This window comes from Carcharodon carcharias, chromosome 16 (genome assembly GCF_017639515.1).
Source record: "Carcharodon carcharias isolate sCarCar2 chromosome 16, sCarCar2.pri, whole genome shotgun sequence".
NCBI classification, from domain to species: domain Eukaryota; kingdom Metazoa; phylum Chordata; class Chondrichthyes; order Lamniformes; family Lamnidae; genus Carcharodon; species Carcharodon carcharias.
In genome coordinates, this window is record NC_054482.1 from 94396775 (window position 1) to 94422237 (window position 25463).

Here is a 25463-nt window from a genome sequence, read left to right on the forward strand (position 1 = left end):
TCACATGAGTTGGAACATGTCCATAACTTTTAATCAAACTTTTATTAAATTTTTAAAAACCCTCATGAAGCTTCATGCCACTCGTGGATGAGGTTTCATGCTTTTTCTGAAGCCCGCCAGGGCTCCCAGCCTGTCTGCCAACCTTAAGGTTGGATGGGCAGGTCCATTAATTACCTGGATTTGTTTTTAAATGGCCTCAATAGGCCGTTGACAGGTTGGAGGGCGCGCAGCTGATTTGGTTGCGCCCCGCCGACCTGAAAACTGAAATGCTGGGGAGTGACATCGGGAGTTCCGCCCGATGTCATCCCGTGTCATTTTACACGTCGGCGAGCGGGCCCTGCTCGCCGACCTAAATATCCTGCCCATAATCTCTGGTGTTATAAAATAAGTGGGTCTAAACTGTATATATCTACTATTCCCCTGCCATCTTCCAATCCACTGAAACATGGTGATTAACTCTTCAATTCAATTCATTTTATGGTGATATTTCTTACTCGTTGGTTGTTTTATTTGAATTTTGTGAGTCTAGAGCTTTGAAAAGAGTTTTTCTTAGCATTGTTGCCTCATTAATGGACAACAGCAAAATTTGATAGGATTGGTAACTTGAGGAAAAGGCAAATTATTAGGGCCATGAATTTAAACTTCATATTTAATCTTTGTAACTTTATGGTATTCGAATATGCAGTCATGAAGACAAAAAAATTCAGACACCAGTTTTATCGGGAGATAGCTGTGCCTTTACCAGTGTCTTTCAAACACTCCATCTGTTGGACTAATCAGTAGAAACAATCTGGAAACAGAGAGTTTCATTAGAACTCTCCTTAATTGATACCTTAATTTATTCCAGCAACATCATCCATAACATACATACTTCACGACAGCTTCGAACTGTGAATTCTTTGAAGGTTCGGATATCATCAATTAGAAGGTTCATAAGCCGTAGTTTGTCAGAGAATCCGACAAGAATATATAGTCCAGAAGGGTGAATAGCAATGCTGTAGGCTTCTTCCTGAAACTCCTTATAAAGCTCCAAAGCACTAAAAAGATGGAGAAACCACCAATAAATATAACTTTTTAAAAAAAACTTTGATGGAATTAACTCACAGCTAATTTCCAGTCAAGGGATTTTAATATTTAATTTAAGTGCTTACAGTATGCAAGTTTTTTTAAAAATTCATTCGTGAGATGTGGGTGTCATTAGCTAAGCCAGCTTGGCTCACCCCTAATAACCCTTGTTCAGAGGGCATTTTTAAGAGTCAACCACATTGCAGTGGGCCTGGAGTCACATGTAGGCCAGACCAGTTAAGGAGAGCAGATTTCCTTCCCTAAAGGACATTCATGAACCAGGTGGGTTTTTACAACAACTGGGAATGGTTTCGTGGTCATCATTAGACTTTTAATTCCAGATATTTACTGAATTCCACCATCTCCCGTAGTGGGATTTGAACCCAGGACGCCAAAGCATTACCCTGGGTCACCAATCAATGACAATACCACTACACCACCACTTGTTTTAATTAAAATAAAAACAAAATGCTGTGGGTATTGGAAATCTGGAATAAAAATAGAAAGTGCTGGAAAAACTCAAGAGGTCTGGCTGCATCTGGAGAGAGAAAAACAGAGTTCATGGCTAGAATTTTCGGGTCGGCCCTGCTCGGTGACGTGTAAAATGACACGCAGTGACATTGGGCATGCGTCCCCGATGTCACCGCATGTCATTCAAATCTTCAGTTCGGCGGGTGTGCACCGGAGTCAGCTGCGCGCCCCCCAAACTGTCAAAGGCCTGTTATGGCCATTTAAATATCAATTAAAGGAATTAACAGAGCTGCCCAGTTGGTGGGCAGGCGAAGAGCCCAGGTGGCCTTCGCATTTATCATGAAACCTCATCCACGGGCGGGATGAGGTTTCACTACTAAAATTCTTAAAAATCAAACTAATCTCCCTGAGGCAGCTCTGTGCCTCAGGGTAATTTCGCGCATGCGTGAAAGAGTGCAGGCTCCAACTCAGCCTCCTCCCGCCACCCGCACAGGAAGCGCTTAGCGCTTCCGGGTGTGCATCTTGCTGGGCAGGCCTTAATTGGCCCATCCACGTAAAATGGCGGCGCTCAGCCAATCCCCGTGATCAGCTGCACACCCGTCCGCGCCCGATGCCGTCCAACCCCCCTGACAGGAGAAAATTCTCCCCCATGTTTTTGAGTCGAAAATAAGGGAAATAATGCAGCACATCATCCCAGTTAAGTAATGGGCAGGAACATTAAGGCCATAAAGGTATGTAAATAGCTAAGGAAGGCAGGAGCTAGGTGAAATGTGGAAAAATGGGAGATGGAAAGCAAGGAAAATCTAGGCGCCAAGGTCAAAATTGAGAAAAACAAAAAAACTGCGGATGCTGGAAATCCAAAACAAAAACAAAAACAGAATTACCTGGAGAAACTCAGCAGGTCTGGCAGCATCGGCGGAGAAGAAAAGAGTTGATGTTTCGAGTCCTCATTTCCCTTCGACAGAACTGTCCCTTCGTCAGTTCTGTCGAAGGGTCATGAGGACGCGAAACGTCAACTCTTTTCTTCTCCGCTGATGCTGCCAGACCTGCTGAGTTTTTTCAAGGTCAAAATTGAAACAGGTTTGAAAATGAAGATACACCAAAGTCTGAAGTCACTGAGGTTAATGTTCAAAACAGAGGGTGCTGAGGAGAAGGATGGGATATTGTTCTTGAAATTTGAGTTGAGTTTTATAGGCCAATAACGGAGAGGTTGTTGACTTCTCAATAACTTATGAAGAGCTTATGGATATGATCAGGGGTGAATGTCGGTATCCTAACATATTGTATCAGAAGATACTGATACACCAATACACTGCCATTAGATCTCACAATTAGATCTCAATAATTGGGGCTGACTTTGAATTACAGCATAATATTTGATAGGTAAATCGGTGCTCCATTAATAGATTTGAGAGCTTAATGTATTTGTATGCAATACATATGAGTGGTAATCATGGCTATTTTGTTGTCTATTTATAAGAATGCAAAAAGCCTCTAAATGTAGGAAGCTGAAATGTAATAGAAAATGTGGGAAATACACAGGTCAATCATCAACTGAAAAGAAAAAAAGATCAGTTAACATGTCAAATGTTTACCCCTCAGCAGAACTGAAAAAAACAGAAAGCAAAAGGGGAGAGGAAGAAATAATTAATTATTCAAGTTCCAGATAAGGTGTTAAAATGCCTAAAGGCCTGCAAACTGCTTAGTAGGAAGCTGTTAAATAATCTTGTTTAATTCATTTACCACCCTAGAAAATGTCCTAACATGGGGTTGTCACAATCTACTGTAGAGTATGCACTCCATTCATAGAAAAAACTTCAAGTCACATAGCATTTTTACTTATTGTAAATATTTTAAATAACTGCAATCCATACTTAGTCTCATAGTTCCACAAGCGTATAGATCGGTCTACGGAACTGGTGGCAATGAGGGGTTTTCGAATGCATATATCCAGGCCTGTAATTATATTGGAGTGGAAGGATTGGGAGAGAAATTCAAAATGTGCCAGCTCACCCTGTTAAAAATGACAAAATAGATTTGAAAATATCCAAATTAATAGAATAAACATACAGTCAAATGTCACTACAGCTTCTCATAGTACAGCATTTGAATGATGTAGCAAAATTACCATTTTGGGGTTAGACTTTAAAATTAAATTAATTCATTCAGTACTGGAATGTATTATGTTACGGCTATCCAGTTAATGAATTGTGATATTATTGTACAGTCTTGCAACTCTTGAGCAATGGTTTATGTTAAATTTATACTTGATATTCTGCTGCAGATTTTCATTTGCTCAGTTTTCATTTCATGCAAATGCTGGAGTTATTCTTGAGCTGCTCAGTCAGTGCTCACCTTATTTATTTCAGCAGAAGATAATGTGATGCTATACAACTGGCTCTTATTTGTGCTCACAATTAGTGCCTCATCTGAGGGGCTGAGACAAAGAGTTGAAATCTCTTGCTGTTCTGCTTGGGTTGGATCTGTGCTGTATGGATCCTGTGGAATCTGGAGGCCAACAGAGAATAGGATTTCTGACAACAAGGTGATGTTGAGGAGAGGATACATCTTACATAATTAAATCTTCTGACAAAAAATACCTAAAATGGTATTGATCAACAGTAAAGGAAACCATCACCTCTAGTGTCTCCTGGAGATCTCCACCACCTGCAAGTTCCCCTCCAAGTCACACACCATACTGACTTGGAAATATATTGAGGCTGAGTCAGAATCCTGGAACTCTCTACTTAACATCGCTGCAGGAATAGCTACACCAAACAGACTGCAGTGATTCAAGAAAGTGGCTCAACATCACCTTCCCAAGGGCAATTAGGGCAATAAATGCTGTCCTTGCCAGTGATACCCACTTCCTATGAATAAAATAAATGGAAGGCAGAAAACGGAATCTTATGGGGGAGATTAAACGAGCTTCTGGTGATGGAAGACTGGAACCGAATTATCTTCCAAAGCAGTATCAAGCCTGAATTACCTAACTGATCTACGGCACTGTTAAGGACTGTCCATCTAGCCTATCTCATTACTGGGACCTGAGTGGTAGACCCATTTGAAGGGACTGGGCTACTTCCCACATAGTTCTAAATAACCTTGCAAGCCAATGTCCTAATCAGAGGATGGTTCTAGCTAAAGAAGCAACCAAACGTTTACCAATGCTGTGTGCTGATCAGCAGTGTGCTTTTAACTAGTTAAACTCCAGCAATACTCCTGGGCATACGTGAGTCATTAATGATTTCCTGTTGCCAAGCTATGCCTAAGCTTGCTAGAAAAAGGTACATGGTGCATGCCCCAAAGGACAACATATGTGCCTTCCTTTTTGGGAAAAAGTAAACTCTACCCATAGGGATTTCTCAGAAACTAAATTTGAGACTCGTAGGGTGTAGTCATACTGTAGTTACTTACTGATCTAACTTTTGCCAGCTTCTGTTAATGCCATTTTTAGAAATAAAATATTTCACTTTTTTGATGGTTAGAAATACTTTATTGCTTTTTAAATTAGAGCATAATACTTAAAAAGAACACTGGATATTCTTACTTGTATTTTTTTCCAATTTACTAAATGCATAATCTACTTTAAGTTATTTTCCAATAAGCTTGCAGTAGTAATGTCTAAATGAGTGAAACAATTTTCCATCAGCACCAGTTGGGTATTGCACGGAGATGGTGGACCACTCTTAATTTAAGCATATATCCTTAAGTTCTGATCTCCGGGAGCAAGATTGTTTGCATAGTGTTGCTAGAATTACATTGATTCCCTGGGGGCAGGTTCTCAGAAGAACATAACGCAGGCAGTGCAGGTAGCAGTCTGCAGCATTGACTGCCACCAGACAATTGATGTAAGTCTGCAGAATGAACTTCTCCCTCAGTATTCTATGTAGAGTAAAAGGTTAATGGTTATGTTAATGAGACAATAATGTTATGAAAATGTAAACATGACATCAGGGTCAGATGACCAAGAGGCAAGGACACAGAACAGTCTGTCTAGAGAACCATGTATTTACCATGAGATCTTTGTAAATAGTTCTTAATAAATTGTTTCAAGAAAAATTAGATATTATCTTTAAGTCACTCATAGAATGAGTAAAACCTCATCAAAACATGGTGACAGCTCAAAACATTCTATCCAGATTGATGTTATAATCATTGACTAATCACAATACAGGGTTTTGGTTAGTCACATGATAGTCAGGATAAATATTTGCAAATAGATATCAGTTCAGCACCACTAAATAACAAGAGTTTATGCCATTATGAAATCCTTCAATCAAACTGGCATAATTTTTCAGACAGTGCATTTCATGTATTCACTAAAATGGATTTAAAAACCACTAACTATAGCAGGGGGTAGAATTGTTGTCATTGCATATCTATACCTAATCACAACAACTATAAATGAGTAGCTTATATTTCTATTTCAAATTTACATTGTTAATTTCTAAAATTTAGTCCCCTTTGGAATAAGCAGCTCAACAGGCCTCAGAAACTGTTCAGCATAGGAGCCAATTGTTGCCATAGATACTCTTGACAAGTATGATTTAATTGCTTCAGTCGAATTTCCTGTGGAACTCACCTTAATCACCTTGGTTTTCTTGAAAGTATCTTTCTCCTCTCCTCTTTCAAAGATATACACAGTAGCAGGTCCAGCAGAGCACATAAATCCTTTGGAATAAATTGTTATTGCTGTAACCTTGGGTTGAGGAGGTGGAGGTGGAGGCAAGGGGCTGATGGAAGCAGTCTTTCTGTTAGGTAGTAATACCAAAGATATTACTTAAAATAATGTATTTCTTAGTAATAGTTCTAATTCACAACATAAATCAATGGAGAATCTATAACCAATGGGAACACTGAATTGCTAATGACAAATGTGATGACTCAATTTGCTGAAAATACTTGCTATAATAAACTGATTTATTCAATACACAAATTAATTCTAGAAGTTGAATTGGTGCACCCAGTTCGTTAACTTTAATCTCAAATTCATCTGTTAAAATGTACTTATATTGAAACAGTAGCCATCTCTACTAGGTACATTACTGTGCCTTTTGTTATTTTGTTTTTTCGTGCAAAATGTCATCTCAACTTAATTAATGTTAATCCACAATTTACTTTGGCTTTCTCACATCAGCACTCTGTTGGCTTGCCAATATATATTTGGAAAAGGTTGTCAAGAAGGAAATGTATACAGCAACAGGATAATTTCCTCCCAAAGCTAAATATGCACAGAGTTCAAAATGGAACAGCAAATAGAAAGGGGGTAAGAGGTAAAAACATAGGGTATCATCTGTGTGTTATATAGGGAGGAAAGAGATGGCAATGACAGGGGAGCTAAATAAGAACATAAGAAATAGCAGGAGTAGGCCATTCAGCCCTTTGAGCCACTCCATCATTCAATGAGATCATGGCTGATCTTCTACTTCAATACCATTTTCCTGCATTATCCCCATATCCCTTGATGTGTTTAATATGTAGAAATCTGTCAATCTCAGTTTTGAACATAATCAGCGGCTGAGCCTCCACAGGCCTTTGGGGCAGAGCATTCCAAAAATACACCATCCTCCGAGTGAAGAAATTACTCTCATCTCAGTCCTAAATGGCCTGCTTCTTATTCTGAGACTGTCCCCTGGTTCTATAATCCCCAGCCAGGGATGACAATAGAGGAAACAGAAATGGATGAAGAGGAGAATGAAAGGGGCAGCTATTGGGATCAGCACTTTGGGCCAGGGGCTAGAGAGAAAACTAGCTGTTGTTGGTGGGAGAAGTATAGGAATGACAGCATTAACTGAAAGGGAGTGGGGAGGGATAGTGATAGAAAGACCTTTTGGAGGGGGGAATGGAGGAAATATCTGTGCTGCAACCCTTTTACAATTCTATGAAAAGAAGTACCAACATTAACTTTGGGGTAGGTAGATTTGGAGTATCAGCATAAGTTACAGGCAGGGTGCTGTGGAATTCCAACATAACTTTGGGGGGTGGGGGAGGTTATCATTATGAACTCCAGGGGTATCAGGAGTTTCAGGATAAATTCTAGGGAGGGGATGGAGTATCAGCATAAACTTAGTGGGTTTGGAGGAGTATCAGCATAAATTCTAGGTGGGGTGGACTATCAGTATAAACTCTGGGGTGTTAGGCGCAGGAGGATCGTGGGAGAGAGTTTATCAGCAGAAATACATGGAGGGGGTAGTTTCAGCATAACCTCTGAGTGGATGGGAGGATATCAGCATGAATTTTAGTGGGACTGGGAGTGGAGTATCAACATAAACTCTGGGGGTCAGGTGGGGGAGCACCAGCCACTCCTATTATTTTGCAGATTACATGGCTGCAACAGTGGAGAGGGGAGGGATGGAGGGACTGAAGAAGTGTTTAATCATGATGCTATATCTATCAAGTTGTTGGCCAGGTTTGACGGACCAGGATAGTCTTTTCCTGTATATCGATTTTGCTTGTTCTTGTTGGTAATGATTTCCACTGGGCACAAAAATTACATCACTTTTAATACATAAATATGTGCTAGAGTCGAAGATCTGTCTCAATACCATCCATGTTTGCAGCTCAAAATTTAATGGCAGATGGTAATTTAGGGTTCACAAGACCACCCTAATCATAATGAATTCATCAGAACTGTCAATTTTATTGGAACTGTCAAGAGAGCTGTCAAAAGGGGCTGTCAAGCTGTCAAGGCATTTAAAATTCCTGCCCTTCAAATATTTGAAAAAGCTGATTGCAGTGTTAAAACTTCAGTTCTTGCTATTTCACTCTGTTGTCGATATAGGCCTGAGGGTTATCATTACAGCATGAGTACTGCGTGACTGACTTCACAACCTTTCATTAATACAGTGGGATGCACGCTAAGTCACAGTTTTATTGACAACTTCAAGTGGTTATAAACTGTTTGAAGTAGGACTGTGAATTCCAATGTTTGTTTTTATGAGGGATTAAAATGAATTAAATGTAGTGAATGGGTTTTCATCAATAAGAATATTTTATTTTGAAATTCTGAATTCATCAATAGACACTTAATAACTTCTCAGCATGGGTCCTGAGGGGCATGGGGTGGGCAGGGGGGCATAGGCTGGCATAAAGAGTATGAGAGGCTATGGAAGGCGAGGGTGGGGGTCATGGGTTGACATGGATGGGGCAAGGGGAGTGTGTGGGGGCATAAGGAGTGAGGGGTGGAGGGCTTTTTTTTTTGCTTTATTGTTTTTTCTCAGTGTTTTGGCAAAGTGCCCATGCACCAAGGCAGGCTTTCCGCCCAGCCCAGCCCAGAAACTGCCTTCGCACCCAGCAGCCTCCGCACTGTTTCCAGGGTTGCCCGCCATGACTCCCATAAAATCCAGATCCCAGGAATGAAAATCAAAAGTTCTGGGGCCTTTTTTCCTGGGTGGGTTTTCAGAGCGGGGAGTTGTCCAGACTCTGTGCTCCCTAGTCGGGAACAAAAATTCAGGCCTCCAGGTTAATATTTACTGAGGATCTCCAACACAGAACTGCTTGAGAATCATTACAACAACTATTGAGAAAATAGAGCAAGTTAGGGGCCACACTGTCTCCACTCATACTGTACCTGAGTTCTAGTGCTATGGCATACTCCCAGCGCAGTTCAGCCAATTCAAACAGGTAAATTTTTCCCATGTCAGTGCCAACAATGATGCGATCGTCAGGCATCCAAGCATGTGCGAGAAAATTCTGTAGCTCAAACTTTTGGAAGTTCGTTTGTTTGAGATTTCCATCAGCATATCGTAATAGTTTTAAAACACCATCCCCAATCACGCAGATCTGTGTGTTATCTTGAGGATTAAAGCTGATCTAACATAAAAAAAGAAAATCACTGGCTAGCATATACAGCACGTTACTGGGATCTGAATGATACATATGATACATTTAGCAGATTGTACTGCACTTTGTGTTGAAGGACAAAGTAATTATTGGAACCAATTACAGAACAAACTTCCATGACAGTGATGCTACATTCCTGTTCTTATGCAAATACATTAATGTCCATGTACAGGGAGGCTTTGGCCCGAGTGCCTCCACTGTCTGTGATCATCACTCCTCTTATGCCCGGATCCTTCATGATGGACTCAGCAAAGTATTCTATGCAACACACAAACAGGACAGGGGAGAGAGGGAAGCCCTGCCTGACTCCAGATTTAATAGGAAAGCTTTCTGATTCCCACCCATTGATTGAGACTGCGCTACCGATGTCAGTGTAGAGCAGTTGGATCCAGTTGCAGATTCCCTCCCCAAACCCCATTTTGGAGAGCACATCCACCACGTAGGTGCGCGGTATTCTGTCAAAGGCCTTCTGATCCAGGCTGATAAGGTAGGTGTCTACACCCCTGTCCTGTCCTGTCCTGTACATGGGCAATCGTATCCCTGAGTAGCACAGTGGGTGCAGAGCAGGTCTGGTTAGGGTGGATCCTGGGTCCAGAGCAGACTTGACCCGATTAGCAATGACCTTGGACAGGATCTTATAGTCCACATTCAGCAGTGAAATGAGTCACCAATCTCTAATTTGCTCCCTTTCCCACTTCTGCTTGTAGACGAGGGTGTTGATGCCTTTCCTCATGGATTCTGACAGGCTGCCAGCCAGAAGCATACTCTCGTACACTTCTAGCAGGTCTGAGCCAATCCAGTCCCACAGAGCCGAATACGACTCAGCCGGCTAGCCGTCGCTTTCAGGAGTCTTACTTTTCTCGAAGGACTCAAGGGCCTTAGTCAGTTCGTCAGGACTTAGCGGTTTGTCCAGACTCTCCCGTGTACAGTCGTCTAAGGCCTCCTTGATAGAGGACAGGAAGGACTGGGAGGCTGTGCTGTCTGTGGGCTTCATGTCATACAATCCAGCATAAAAGGGTTTGCTGCTCCTCAAAATGTCAGACTGCGATGACTTTACTGAGCCGTCTACTTCCTTCAGGCTGATCATAGAGCTCTCTCTGTGTACTTTTTGGAAGAAGAAACTTCAGCACGCCTCATCCTGCTCCATGGAGCGGAATCTGGACTGGAAGATGATCTTGGAGGCCTCCAAGGCAGAGAGCGAGGCTTGCTGGCTCTTCACCTCCTGGAGTTCTTTCTTGACATCGACCCCCATTGACTGCAGCCAGAGCAGGTTCTGCATGTCTTTCTGGAGTCCAACCTTTGTAATCCCTCTCGAGTTCCTCAATGTTCTCTGGGGTCAGCAGATGCACGTTCAGCTTCCATGTCCCCCTGCCAACCCTCTGGTCTTACTGTAACTGACAGCCAGCCAGTAGGAGGCAGTGGTCAAAGAAGAACACCGGCTTGACGACGGTGGATCTGACTGTGAACGCACGGAACACAAACAGGATGTCTATCCTGGAACAGATGGACCTGTCTGGCCGCGACCAGGTGTATCCATGCTGTGCTCCATCTGCAGGGTTGCTGAAGACGTCATGCAGCTTGGCATCCTTTACTGTTTCCATCAGGGATCTGGACATAACGTCCAATCTGCTGTCAGCCCTGTCAGATCGTCCAGCTGCATCAATGATGCAGTTGAAGTCACCGCCCAGAATGACTGGCCTGGAGGTCGCCAGCAGCAGTGGGAGCTGCTGAAAGACCGCCAGCCGCTCGCTCTTTTGAGCCGGGGCATACACGTTAATTAACCGGAGTGGAGCATTCTTGTACATTACGTCTGCTATGAGGAGGCGCCCACCTACCACCTCCTTGACCTCAGAGACGGTGAAGTTGCCTCCCCACAGCAGAAGACCCAGGCAGGAGGAACATGAGTCATTTCCTCCTGACCAGATCGATGGTCCATGGGACCACCATTGTGACCCATTGCCTGTAGGACCTGAGGTGCGGTATTGCACACTCCTGCAGAAACAGGTCAACTTTGACCTTGGCAAGATAATCCAAGGTCGCAACACATCGCATAGTAGAGTTAATGCAAGGCACATTTACGGATACAATCTTTATCCCCATTTTTAAAGCATTTTGTCGCTTATCAAACCTGTTGTCTTTGAGAGTTCCAGACCTTTGGTCTGCTCCTGCATACCCATAGTGTTTACAAACTGTCTCACTTTGGATGGGCTGAGGAAACTGTCCTGAACCATCCCACTGGAAATGTTCCACTCAGGTGGCATCTGGGGGTTTGTGCAAGGAATGAGCTTTGAATTGTTCTCTGTTGAAGAAGTCTCTCCAAACCACTCCCCCTCTGGTTGTTGCTGCTCCCGGCTTCCCAGAGCTGGCATGCGCTGGCCTCTTCAAGTTGTGGGCAAAGTTGGGGTGCGCTGATCTTCTCATTGCCCCCAATGTTCTGGAGATCAGGTGATCATCCTTGACCTCCCTAGAGCTTCGCCACTCCTTCTGTTGGTGCCGTCCTTGCCCTTCTTTGTCCGAAGAGCAGCAGCCCTTGTCATCCATGTCGGATGGGAGGCGGATCTAGCCACCCGTCTGGGAAGTGGCTTGGTCCCTTCTTAGCCCCTTCTTCTTTTTAGCCCTCTTCACCAGCTGCCACTCCCCCTATTGATTTTCTGCTGGTTCATCCTCCATTGATTTGGTCTGCTGAGGGGTGGGAGGTTCAGGGGACAGTACAGTTGTTTGGCTGTCTGCTGCCTCAATCTTTTCCTTCATCTTGTCTCTCTCCATGTCCTCCTTTGTCCCATTGTGCTCGCTGGAGGCCTTGGTGGTTGGGGGGTTGAAAGTGTCCTTGGTAGCAGTGACACTAAACATTTCATCTGCTTTCCCCTCGTTGGTTTTGGCTGCCTGTGCATAAGTGAGGTAGCGTTTGGGGCAGTTCTTGTAGAGGTGCCTGCCTTGTCACACAGGGTGCAGTACTTAGTCTGTTTGCAGTCCTTTGTTTGGTGCCCTTGCTGCTTGTAATTCTTGCAGAGGATGGCGTTGCAGTTGGCCGCCACATGACCAGACTTGCCGAATGAGCGACAAGTTTGGGCTGCCCAGCGTAGACAAAGAAGCCGCGGCTTTCCCCAGTAGCAAAGCTGGAAGGAGGGTGGAGGATGGCTCCCTTACCAAGCGCCTTCAGTGTGAACTTGACCTGGCGTTTGCTGGTCCAAATCCTGAAGGCGTCTTTAACCTCGGTGCAGTTGCCAACCTTGTCGACGTACTTGACGAGGAAGGCGAGCACATCGGTGACAGGGACTTGGGGGTTGAAGGGGTGCCCAGTCACCACACGGTCCCATTGCAATGGCAGAGCAAAGAGTAGCTCCACCGTCAGGATCTTCATCTGCGGCTGGTCTCTCTTTTCCTTGAACACCTTCAGGAACTTGATGCAGGCAGCAACATTCTTGAAGGTCACATCGAAGTGTCCAGCGCTGGGGAAGTCCTGCAGGCAGTAGACCTCCACGGCTTCAAATCCACAGGACTCCAAAAAGGATTAGCTTAATGAAGAAGGCATGATCCACGGGTGTTTGCCCTTCACTGTCCGTCACCGCCACCCTAATGGCATTACGTACCCCCTGGTTTGGGGCTCGACTGGTTATAGCAATTGCCTCATTACACTTGCTCTTAGCCAAAAGGCCAAGTAGTTGGACCGTGCTGTACTACCTATCCCTTATGGAAAAATTTATGCAGAGAAACACCTTTGACCACAAGTCCATCAGGCAGTGATCGGCACGTAATGTCCTAGAGGCCCTGTGGGAAAAGGAGAGGGTGGATCCTGTCGGATCGTTCCCGAGCTGACTGTCAAAGTCATTTGGCAGAATGCCTCATCACCAGAACTTTCTAACAAGCACCAAGATGTAGCTTGGCTGGTGGTGAGAAAGGCCCTCCCCGTCAGATCCTTCCCACATGTCAGGAGTCTCATTTCCTCTGCACCTCGAGGTGGCTGTGGTGGGGAAGAGACTGTTGTTCACCTCCTTGTTGAATGTGTCTTTGCAAAGAAGGTCTGAAAAGAGATGCAGTGGTTTTTGTCGCGGTTCATCCCGAGCAGTTCTGTGCTCTACGGGCTGTTCCCAGGGACACACACCGAGACAAACATCAACTGCAGCTGGAGGATCATCAACTCAGTGAAAGATGCTCTTTGGTCTGCCCGAAATTGGTTGGTCTTCCAGTGCAAAGAGTTATCCTCGACCGAGTGTTGCAGACTGGCACATTCCAAGGTCCAGGACTACGTGCTGAGGGATGCAGTAAAGCTTGGGGCAGCTGCTGCAAAGGTGCAATGGGGAAGGGTCACTGTCTAAGACCTTTCTACCATAGTGCACTGAGGGGCTGGGAATTGCAAAGACCCCTCAGGCTGTACGACTCACAAATATCATATGTAGTGAATATTGAATGTATCATAATTGTACTGAAGCACCTCAGAGTGCAATATGATGTATGTAGAAAGTGCAATGGGATTGGAGTTGTCTGCCTGTCTGTAATGACCACATTGAAATGACTGTAATATTCATTGATTGTATTGAAGCACTTCATGATCTATGTGTAAAAGTTGAATAAGATTGCACTTTTTATGATGGCCATTTAGAAATGTTTTGTAATGTTCTTTCTGATATTTTATGAATAAAGTATATTTTTCCAAAAAAAAGCTCTCAGCAGGCGAGACTTCTGTCTTTGAGGTCCTTAATCCCGGGGAAGGCTCACCGCTGCCCAATTAAGTGCCTGATTGGCACTTAATTCAGTGGGCCTTCCTGAAAAGAGGTGACGCAGGACTCTCGTCAGCTCTCCAGCTGATGTGCGAGACCCCGTCACCTGAATTAAATGTCTACACTTGTGCCCTGAAATTTTAACTCAGGCAGATGGGAGCTGAGAGGGACAGCAAACCATCCTGACTTCAATGGCATGAGGCCTGGGTAATTTTATCTTCACGGTTTCATTCACATGCTTTCGATCATTGCCATGCATAACTGGCCAGTGGGCAGGAGTGCAATGACAGGTAATGAAGAGAATGAGCTTTTTAAAATATCTGAGCAATGGGATTAAGGAAGGATTTCCACTTTCTCTCTCTCCCAAATTGAAAGTGGGAAGAGGAGAAATAACATCAACTATCATACTGATTATGTGAATCTAGTTTTACTTATTCTCTCATTTAAGTTCAAATTAGGTGGAAAATATTAAATATATGGTCAAGACTGTCAGAGAAAGAGAAAGATTTTGCATTTCGCTAAATCTTCTCTTCTACTTTGTAATTGTTTTAGTAGTTTTTCACGAAACAAATATAAAAGTGGATCCAGACTTCAGCACTGACATGAATGCCTACTGATCCTTGATCCCAAATCCTTGTAAATTAGAAACACATTTCAGTTTGAATTAATAGTCAGCTTTCTAAATAAATTAGAAATAATGGTAACTGAAGTTAACGGCATGGATTAACCAAAAATTACCTGGTAAATAGGATTTGCGTTAGTTGTAGTTTTCATAACACCAATGATTTTCTGTTTCTTCCATAAGCAGTAGATCAGTGTCCAATCAGGTTTCCCAGACTGCGCAATCAGGTACTTGGAGTCTGGCGAGAAGGCAATACTGACAAACTCCTGAGCCTGAAGATCATTCACACTTAGTAACTTTTTCTTTCTACTTTGATCATGCTGTATATCATATATAGCCACTGTGGCTTTTTCACCCTTTTCAGAAATGGCCAGATATCGTCGATTGGGACTAAGAGCAAGGGCCAACATACCTTGGCTTTTTTCAGAGCCTGAATTCAACAATACAACAAAAATATAGGTTATTAGTCAATGCTCTTTAATATCTGTAGAATATTAATTATGAATATCTGTAGAATCATGTTGGCTTGTAGGTGGCCATATCAAAAGTAGAAGCTTGCATTTTCTTTAATGGAGAGAGGAAAATTGGATGCATTGATATAGAACAGACAGTCTAGAAGGAAAGTGTATTAGTTGTACGAGTGCACTACATAACAGAATTCAGATTGTCGCATGTCCCACATACAACAAGCTTATGATGTCAGCTGAGCCAGCTAGACAGGGCTGTTTGGCAGATGGGAGCTGCTTTTAATGGAAAGTCAATACATGAGCCATTCCACCTTTTTTTTTATTCATTCATGGGACGTGGGCTTCGCTGGCTGGGCCAGCACTTATTGCCCATAAGAAGGTGGTGGTGAGTTGCCTTCTTAAACACTGTAGTCCCTGTGGTGTAGGTACACCCATGGTGCTGTTAGGGAGGAAGTTCCACTATTTTGACCCAGCGACGATGAAGGAACGGCAATATATTTCCAAGTCAAGATGGTGAAATGTTGGAGGGGAACTTCCAGGTGGTGTTCCCATGTGCCTGATGCCTTTGTCCTTCTAGATGGTCATGGGTTTGGAAGGTATTGTCAAAGGAGCCTTGGTGAATTCCTGTCTTGCATCTTGTAGATGGGACACACTGCTGCTACTGTGCGTCGGTGGTGGAGGGTGTGAATGCTGTGGATGTGGTGCCAATCAAGTGGGCTGCTTTGTCCTGGATGGTGTCAAGCTTCTTGAGTGTTGTGGGAGCTACACTCATCCAGGCAAGTGTGGAGTATTCCATCACACTCCTGACTTGTGCCTTGTAGATGTTGGACAGGCTTTGGGGTGTCAGGAGGAGAGTTACTCGTCATACGGATCCTAGCCCCTGATCTGCTCTTGTAGCTACAGTATTTATATGGCTGGTCCAGTTCAGTTTATGGTCAATGGTAAACCCCAGGATGTTGATAGTGGGGGATTCAGTGATGGCAATGCCATTGACCATCAAGGAGCGATGGTTGGATTCTCTCTTGCTGGGGATGGTCATGGCCTGACACTTGTGTGGCGCGAATGTTACTTGCCACTTGTCAGCCCAAGCCTGGATATTGTCCAGGTCTTGCTGCATTTGGACATAGACTGCTTTAGTATCTGAGGAGAATGGTGCTGAACATTGTGCAATCATCAGCGAACATCCCCAATTCTAACCTTATCATGGAAGGAAGATCATTGATGAAGCAGCTGAAGATGATTAGGCCGAGGACACTACCCTGAGGAACTCCTGCAGTGATGTCCTGGAACTAACAGGACTGACCTCCAACAATCACAATCATCTTCCTTTGTGCGAGGTATGACTCCAACCAGCGGAAAGCTTTCCCCCTGATTCCCATTGACTCCAGTTTTGCTGGGGCTCCTTGATGCCACACTCTGTCAAATGCTGCCTTGACATCAAGGGCAGTCACTCTCATCTCACCTCTACAGTTCAGCTCTTTTGTCCATGTTTAAACCAGGGCTGTAATGAGGTCAGGAGCTGAGTGGCCCTGGCTGAACCCAAACTCAGAACAGTAAGCAGATTATTGCTAAGCAATTGTCGCTTATAGCACTGTTGATGACCCCTTCCATTACTTAACTGTTGATGGACAGTAGACTGATGGGGTGGTAATTGGCCAGGTTGGATTTTTCCTGCTTTTTGTGTACAGGACATACGTGGGCAATCTTCCACGTAGCTGGGTAGATGCCGGTGTTGTAACTGTACTGGAACAGCTTGGCTAGGGGCGCAGCAAGTTCTGGAGCACAAGTCTTCAGTACTATTGCTGGAATATTGTCAGGTCCCATAGCCTTTGCAGTATCCAGTGTCTTCAGCCATTTCTTGATATTGTGTGGAGTGAATCGAATTGGCTGAAGACGGCCATCTGTAGTGATGGGGGCCTCCGAAGGAGGCCGAGATGGATCATCCATTCGGCACTTCTAGCTGAAGATTGTAGCAAATGCTTCAACCTTATTTTTTGCACTGATGTGCTGGGCTCCTCAATCATTGAGGATGGGGATATTTGTGGAGCCTCCTCCTCCAGAGAGTTGTTTAATTGTCCACCGCCATTCACGACTGGATGTGGCAGGACTGCATAGCTTAGATTTGATCCATTGGACATGCCATTGACCATCAAGAAGCGATGGTTGGATTCTCTCTTGTTGGCGATAGTCATGGCCTGACACTCGTGTGGCGCGAATGTTACTTGCCACTTGTCAGCCCAAGCCTGGATATTGTACAGGTCTTGCTTCATTTGGACATGAACTGCGATGGTATCTCAGGAGTCATGAATGATGCTGAACATTGTACAATCATCAGCAAACATTCCCAATTCTGACCTTATGGTGGAAGGAAGGTCATTGATGAAGCAGCTGAAGATGGTTGGGCCTAGGACACCACCCGGAGGAACTCCTGCAGTGATGTCCTGGAATTGAGATGATTGACTTTCAACGGCCACAACTATCTTCCTTTGGGCGAGGCATGACTCCAACCAGCAGAGAGTTTTCCCCCTGATTTTCATTGGCTATAATTTTGCTAGGGCTCCTTGATGCCACACTCGGTCAAATGCTGCCTTGATGTCAAAGGCAGTCACTCTCACCTCACGAGTTCAGTTCTTTCGTCCATGTGTGAACCAAGGCTGTACTGAAGTCAGGAGCTGAGTGGCCTTAACAGAACCCAAACTGAGCGTCAGTGAGCAGGTTATTCCTAAGCATGTACCGCTTGATAGCACTGTTGCTGACGCCTTCAATCACTTTACTAGTGATGGAGGACGGACAGATGGGGCAGTAATTGACCGGGTTGGATCTGTCCTGCTTTTTGTGTACAGGACATACAAAGGCAACTTTCCACATTGTCGGGTAAATGCTAGTGTTGTAGCTGTACTATACAGCTTGGCTAGAAGCACGACAAGTTCTGGAACACAAGTCTTCAGTACTATTCCCAGAATATTGTCAGGTCCCATAGCTTTTGCAGTATCCAGTGCCTTCGGCCATTTCTTGATATCACATGGAGTGAATCAAATTGGCTGAAGACTGGCATCGGCAATGCTGGGAACCTCTGGAGGAGGCTGAGATGGACCATCCACTCAGCACTTCTGGCTGACGATTGTTGCAAATGTTTCAGCCTTATCTTTTGCACTGACGTGCTGGGTTCCCCCATCATTGAGATTAGGGATATTTGTGGAGCCACCTCCTCCAATGAGTTTTTAAATTGTCCACCATCATTCACAACTGGATGTGGCAGGACTGCAGAGCTTAGATCTGACCTGTTGGTTGTGGAATCATTTGTTGCTTGTTCTGTTTGCACTCAAGTAGTCCCATGTTGTAGCTTCACCAGGTCGACACCTCATTTTTAGGTATGCCTGGTGTTGCTGCTGGCTTGTGCTCCTGCACTCTTCATTGAACCAGAGTTGATCCCCTGGCTTAGTGGTAATGGTAGAGTGGGGGATATGCCAGATTATGAGGTTACAGACTGTGGTTGAGTACAATTCTGCTGCTTTTGGTGGCCCATAGCGCTTCATGGCTATCCAGTCTTGAGTTGCTAAATCTGTTCGAAGCCTATCCCAATTAGCACAGTGGTAGTGCCACACAACACAGCTACTCTGGCAAATTTTCTAGCACTTAGTTTCAGAAGCATCGGGACAAATTCACTCTTACTCAGAGGTAGTGAGTGGAACTTAATACAGGTGACGGGGGCCTTGCCCGCCAGCAAGAGCTCCAATTTTCCCCTTTTCAGGAAGGCCCGCTGTGTTAACTGACAATAAGACACTTAACAATGTGGCCACAGGCATTCCCTTTGCTCAAGGACCCTGGGATGGATATCCTGTCTGCCGAGAGCTGCCAGTAAATCATGGGCCAGTCGTTCTTCATTACTTGGCAGCACCACTGGGGAGGAGGTGGCTGGTACCAGTAATGCAACTACTCAAGGGCTAGGATTGTCGGGTGAACCAGGCCATTGGTGAGGGATGGCAGGAAGGCGTTCGCAAGTTGTGAGTTGCGGAGAAGGTTTTTCCACAGCAAGGCAAGGGAATGGATCTCATCAGTGCCCCCCACCCCCACCCCACCCCACCCTTCCCAATGCCGAGTCCCTTGATCAGGCACTGACTGCCTGACATTGAGGGATGTCCCTGGAAGCAGACAAGCTACCCCAACAGGATTCGCTTTTGAGGCTTCCTGCATGGTGAGTCTCTCGCTGGGTGAATAGCAATGGCGATGGGTTGAGGGCCTTAATTGGGTATTAATTGCCCTTCACCAGCCTTCTCACCGTGGATTTAATTGGGGCAGAGGCAGGAAGGCATCAGGGTCCATTAAATGCCCATTGCCAGCAAACGCACCACTGGGGAGGGCATTAAATTCTGCCCAGTGTGTGGTATTGGGACAAGTTAAAAGGAGGTCATTTTTTTTTAACAATAACTTTTCTCAGCTGTATGTAATGCACAAGGGTCAGTTTACACACATTGAAGCTGAGAGTTCATCTGCTGCTTGGAACATGCTAAGCAATATAATTGGGGTCTGAAAATGGGGTGGGGTTGTCACTTTTAAGATTTAGTGCCACAAAATTAAACACTGTACACTTCCCACAGATTCCTGTCATGGATGAATTGGATGAAGAACGATCATCAGTTGAGCTTGGGAAGACTACAGACCACCGGAAGGGCACCTGGCAAGGAAGGAATCTCAATCAAACTGTTCAAGCACAGAAAGTCCCATCTATTGCTACACCTTTATGAGCTTCCCCTTTTCTGCAGGAAGGTAGGCTCTGTTCCACAGGAGATGCTTAATGCTAAAATCATGAATACAAAAGCAAAAGCTACAGAGGAGACTGCAGTGACCACAGGGGCATCTCACTCCTTAATATCACAGGGAAGGCCTTTGCTAGGGTTATACTTAAAAGACACCATCCACTCACCAATCAAGCGTAACCAGAAGCACAGTGTGGTTTCCATGCCAGAAGATCTACTGACATGATCTTCTCGATATGCCAGCTACAAGAGAAGTTTAGGGAAAAGGGTATACCCCTTTACCTTTACTTTCACCTTACTTTCTCACTGTGCCATTTGACACCGGCAACAGAACAGGGCTAAACAAGATTTTGGGAAAAATTGGCTGTCCACCAAAGCTGCTCAGAAAGACAATTTTATATTATTTATATACATATACTACATATGTAGATATGTGTAATTTTTTGTGTGCATATGTGTCTCCTTATAGATTATTTAAGATGAACCAATTCATTAGAATACAACCCTGAATCCTCTCTTTAAAGGGTGAAAAAGAAGTAAAGCTCCCATAACTTTGCTGTGTTTTTGACTGAATAGCACTTTCTTACAAAGTTAGAGATTTACGTTCGGTGTCATAAATATTACCAGGCATAAGTGACAATGAAGGGCCCATGTAAGTGATAATGAAGAAGGAGGTGATGTGGTATTGTCACTGGACTAGTGATCCCAAGACCCAGGGTAATGCTCTGGGGACCCAGCTTCGAATCCCATCATGGCAGATGGTGATATTTGAATCCAATAAAAATCTGGAATAAAAGTCTAACGACTAACATGAAATAATTGTCGGTTGTGTTAAAAACCCATCTGGTTTACTAATGTCCCTTAGGGAAGGAAATCTGTCATCCTTACCTGGTCTGGCCTACATGTGATCCAGACCCACAGCAATATTGTAACAAACTGCTACAAAGTCACAAAAAAGGAATAAAATCGGACGGACCACCCAGCTTCGACCTAGGCACCAGAAACGACAACGGCAAACTCAGTCCTGTCAATGCTGCAAAGTCCTCCTTATTAACATCTGGGGGCTAGTGCCAAAATTGAGAGAGCTGTCTCACAGACTAGTCTAACAACAGCCTGACATAGTCATCCTTGCAGAATCATACCTTACAGATAATGTTCCAGACACCACCATCACCATCCCTGGATATGTCCTGTCTGACCGGCAGGACAGACCCAGCAGAGGTGGCAGCACAGTGGTATACAGTTGGGAGGGAATTGCCCTAGGAGTCCTCAACATTGACTCTGGACCCCAATGAAGTCTCATGGCATGAGGTCAAACATGGACAAGGAAATTTGCTGCTGATTACCATGTACCGCCTTCAGCTGATGAATCAATGCTCCTCCATGTTGAACACCACTTGGAGGAAGTACTGAGGGTGGCAAGGGCGCAGAATGTGCTCTGGGCGGGGGACTTCAATGTCCATCACCAAGAGTGGCTCGATAGCACCTCTACTGACTAAGCTGGCCGAGTCCTAAGGTACATAGCTGCTAAACTGGGTCTGCGGTGGGTGGTGAGGGAACCAACAAGATAGAAAAGCATACTTGACCTCATCCTCACCAACCTACCTACCACAAATGTATCTGTCCATGACAGGGTTAGTAGGAGTGATCACCTCACAATCCTTGTGAAGACTAGTCCCACCTTCACATTGAGGAAATCATCATCGTGTTGTGTGGCACTACCATCTTGCTAAATGGGATAGATTTTGAACAGATCTAGCAACTCAAGACTGGGCGTGCCTGAGGCGCTGTGGGCCATCAGCAGCAGCAGGATTGTACTAGAACACAATCTGTAATCGCATGGCCTGCATATCCACCACTCTACCATTACCATCAACCCGGGTGATCAACACTGGCTCAATGAAGAGTGCACTAGGGCATGCCAGGAGCAGCACCAGGCATACATAAAAATAAGGTGTCAACCTGGTGAAGCTATAACACAGAACTACTGGCCAATTACCACCCCATCAGTCTACTCTCAATCATCAGTAAAGTAATGGAAGGGGTCATCAATAGTGCTATCAAGCTGCACTTGCTTACAATAACTTGCTCACTGATATCCAGTTTGGGTTCCGCCAGGGCCACTCAGCTCCTGACCTCATTACAGTCTTGGTTCAAACATGGACAAAAGAGTTGAACTCCCGAGTTGAGGTGAGAGTGACTGCCCTTGACATCAAGGCAGCATTTGACAGGGTGCGGTATCAAGAAGCCCTAGCAAAACTGGAGTCAATGGGAATCAGAGGGAAAATTCTCTGCTGTTAGAGTCATACCTAGCACAAAGGAAGATGGTTGTGGTAGTTGGAGGTCAGTCATCTCAGCTCCAGGACATCACTGCAGGAGTTCCTCAGGGCGGTGTCCTCAACCCAACCACCTTCAGCTGCTTCATCAATGACCTTCCTGCCAACATAAGGTCAGAAGTGGGAATTTTTGCTGATGATTGCACAATGTTCAGCACCATTCGCGATTCCTCAGATACTGAAGTAGTCTATGTCCAAATGCAGCAAGACCTGGCCAATATCCAGGCTTGGACTGACAAGTGGCAAGTAACCACGCAAGTGTCATGCAATGACCATCTCCAACAAGAGAGAATCCACATTGCCCCTTGACGTTCAATGGCATTACCATCACTGAATCCCCCACTATCAACATCCTGGGGTTACCATTGACCGTAAACTGAACTGGACTAGCCATATAAATACTGTGGCTACAAGAGCAGGTCAGAGGCTCAGAATCCTGTGACGAGTAATCCACCTCCTGACTCCCCAAAGCCTGTCCACCATCTACAAGGCACAAGTCAGGAGTGTGATAGAATACTTCCCACTTGCCTGGATGAGTGTAGCTCCCACAACACTCAAGAAGCTTGACAACATCCAAGACAAAGCAGCTCACTTGATTGGCACCACATCCACAAACATTCACTCCCTCCGTCACCAAAACACAGTAGCAGCAGCGTGTACCATCTACAAGATGCACTGTAGGAATTTACCAAGATTCCTTTGACAGCATCTTCCACTACCATCTAGAAGGACAAGGGCAGCAGAAAGATGGGAACATCACCACCTGGAGGTCCCCTTCCAAGACACTGACCATCCTGATTTGGAAATATATCGCCGTTCCTTCACTGTCACTGGTTCAAAATCCTGGAACTTCCTCCCTAACTGCACTGTGGGTGTACCTACACCACATGGACTGCAGCGGTTCAAGAAGGCAGCTCACCATCACCTTCTCAAGGGCACCTAGGGATGGGCAATAAATGCTGGCCCAGTCAGCAAAGCCCACATCCCATGGATGAATAAAAACAAAAATACACAGGAACTACAAAGATATACGCAAAGGTTTAAAGACAAATTAAGTTTTGAGGTGCAGGCAACAGCATAAACCATAACAGTGAAGAATGCAATGTTATTGTATATGAAGCCAAAGGTTAAGTTACTCTTTAAAATGAGCCCGTTCCTATGTTCCTATTGGTAATAAACTTAAAATAAATCAGAGTAGCTGAAATTATTGGGTTTCCTAAAAGGTGTAAAATTGGTATTCCCTCAATGGCTTAGCAGGTTAATGCAGGGAGTAGCTGAGAAATGAAGGCTGGAAAAGTTCCATTCTTGATTCCTGGCCTAGTCAGTCAATATCAACTGGGCCAGCAACCAGGTCTTTACAACTGACCTTGACACCCAGAGTTAAGGAAAGATCAAAGAGGATTCCTGCTCCTAATTTCAATCCAACAATCTCTGCTGGAATTGCAAGCATGAACTTGTAATGAAGGAAAGGCTCGGCTTAACTTTTGCCTGCTAGGGGGTTTGGCAAACAGCAAGGAGGCTTGTAAAAGTCTTAAGGATGATACAAGTGGCAGATAATTGAGAGATAATACACTTGGGGAGAGACAGAGAAAAGAGGCAGCCTATACACGATGTAAAGTTGTTGAAGGTTTGCGGATGAATAAAGAAACCAGGAGATTTAAATATAACTTCCTGCAAACTGCCAACTAACACCACCACCTGTAAGTTCCCCTCCAAGTTACAGTGTCCTGACTTGGAACATGGTTCCTTCACTGTCACTGTACCAAAATCCTGGAACTCCCTCCCTAAAAGCACTGTGGGTGTGCCTACACCACATGGACTGCAGAGTTCAAGAAAGTAGCTCACCTTCTCAAGGGCAGTTGGGGATGGCTAAATTAATGCTGACTAGCCAGCAATGCCCATATTCCAAGAATAAAGAAAAGAAATAAAGGCTTTCACTTTTCTTTATTTCTTATATTGTTCACAATTAATGAGCCATTCTGTACTATATAAAGCCTCTTACCTGGAAAAAATTTCTGCCATTTTTGGTCGACGTTGTAACGCACACAGCTACTCCCAGCTGGGAACATTATGCTTTGATCATCAAAGTAAAAAACATTATTGGCAACAGAAGCTTGCAATCCAAAAATGTGATGGGCCTGAATCATTGGGGTACTCATGGTGAACTGTCTGGTAGGGTTCTCCTTTTTAATACTTTTTTCTTTCTATACTTCTCTGTATAAATCTTGCTATTAAACTACATCTCCAAATACTAACACACGCTCCAGCTCTTATACATTCTCTTTATCTGCGGCCTTTATATAAGATGTAAATTTCTCACCCTATCTTCTTACACTTTCTTCTACAAGTTGTCACTTTTGCTACATGCTTTATGCCTCTCCTAACACTGTCCAAATCTCTTTTTCATATATTCTGATGTATTTTGTGCCTGTCATAGACTTTTTAACATTATCTCTGCCTGCCTCTCACGCTCATAAGCACACTGTTTAAATCCTACACTTTGGCTTAGTCACTCAAGCATACTCTGTACCATTTTAGCACCATGACTTTCCCCCCACTCTGCCTCTATTGTCCTCTCTAACAGTCTATCTCTGTGTGCGCTCTCTAAAATTATCACCTCTCTATGACTTTTTCACTCACTCTATCACTCTCTAACACTCTAGCTCTAGTGTGCTCGCTCTCTCTCTCTATCACTATCACTCACTTTCACACTCTCCATCTCTCTATCGCTCTATTTTCACCCTCTCTTGTACACTCTGACTCTCCGAACGCTTCCTGCTGCTGTAAATAACGCCGTTACCATGGACACCGACCGGAAGTCGTCTTTAACCAACCGGAAACGGGCATCGCGTGGAATTGTGGGAGTTGTAGTCCTGCGTCTTGGTGACCGTGTTGACCGCAACCGCGGCGGGGCGGGGACGTCACTGAAGCTCTGATTCCCCAGCCTATAATGGGGGAAATGCACTAAGTCAGAATATTTCTGTTGTTCTTGCAGATGGTCAGCACGGAAAGGATGGGCCGAATAGCCCAGCTCCCTCTGAGCTGTAACCATTCTGTGTCACTCAGTTAGTGCCTTGTGTAATCCAGTCATAGTGACCGTCAGATGGCAGGCAAGAGATTCCTCTTAGATACAGTTCCACAAACTTTCTCTAGCATTTCTGGATGTTTGGGGTGCAATCATC

At 44.5% G+C, this 25463-nt stretch overlaps 1 protein-coding gene across 2 annotated transcripts in view; it reads right to left on the reverse strand.

Annotated features, from left to right (window-relative positions):
• The window catches only part of cfap57 (cilia and flagella associated protein 57), a 97070-nt gene extending 72026 nt beyond the window's left edge, over positions 1–25044 (reverse strand). Inside the window, exons 1-7 of one of the 2 annotated variants that reach the window (XM_041207580.1) lie at positions 24602–25044; positions 14838–15151; positions 9110–9351; positions 6122–6290; positions 3892–4044; positions 3411–3550; positions 872–1037 (exon numbers count right to left, since the gene is read on the reverse strand). In XM_041207580.1, the coding sequence (XP_041063514.1) occupies positions 872–1037; positions 3411–3550; positions 3892–4044; positions 6122–6290; positions 9110–9351; positions 14838–15131 (1164 nt within the window). In that variant the 5' untranslated portion in view covers positions 15132–15151; positions 24602–25044. Of the gene's footprint in view, positions 1–871; positions 1038–3410; positions 3551–3891; positions 4045–6121; positions 6291–9109; positions 9352–14837; positions 15152–24283 lie in introns of both variants that reach the window. The other variant, XM_041207579.1, reaches the window with a different exon arrangement.
• Positions 25045–25463: the final 419 nt, after the last annotated feature.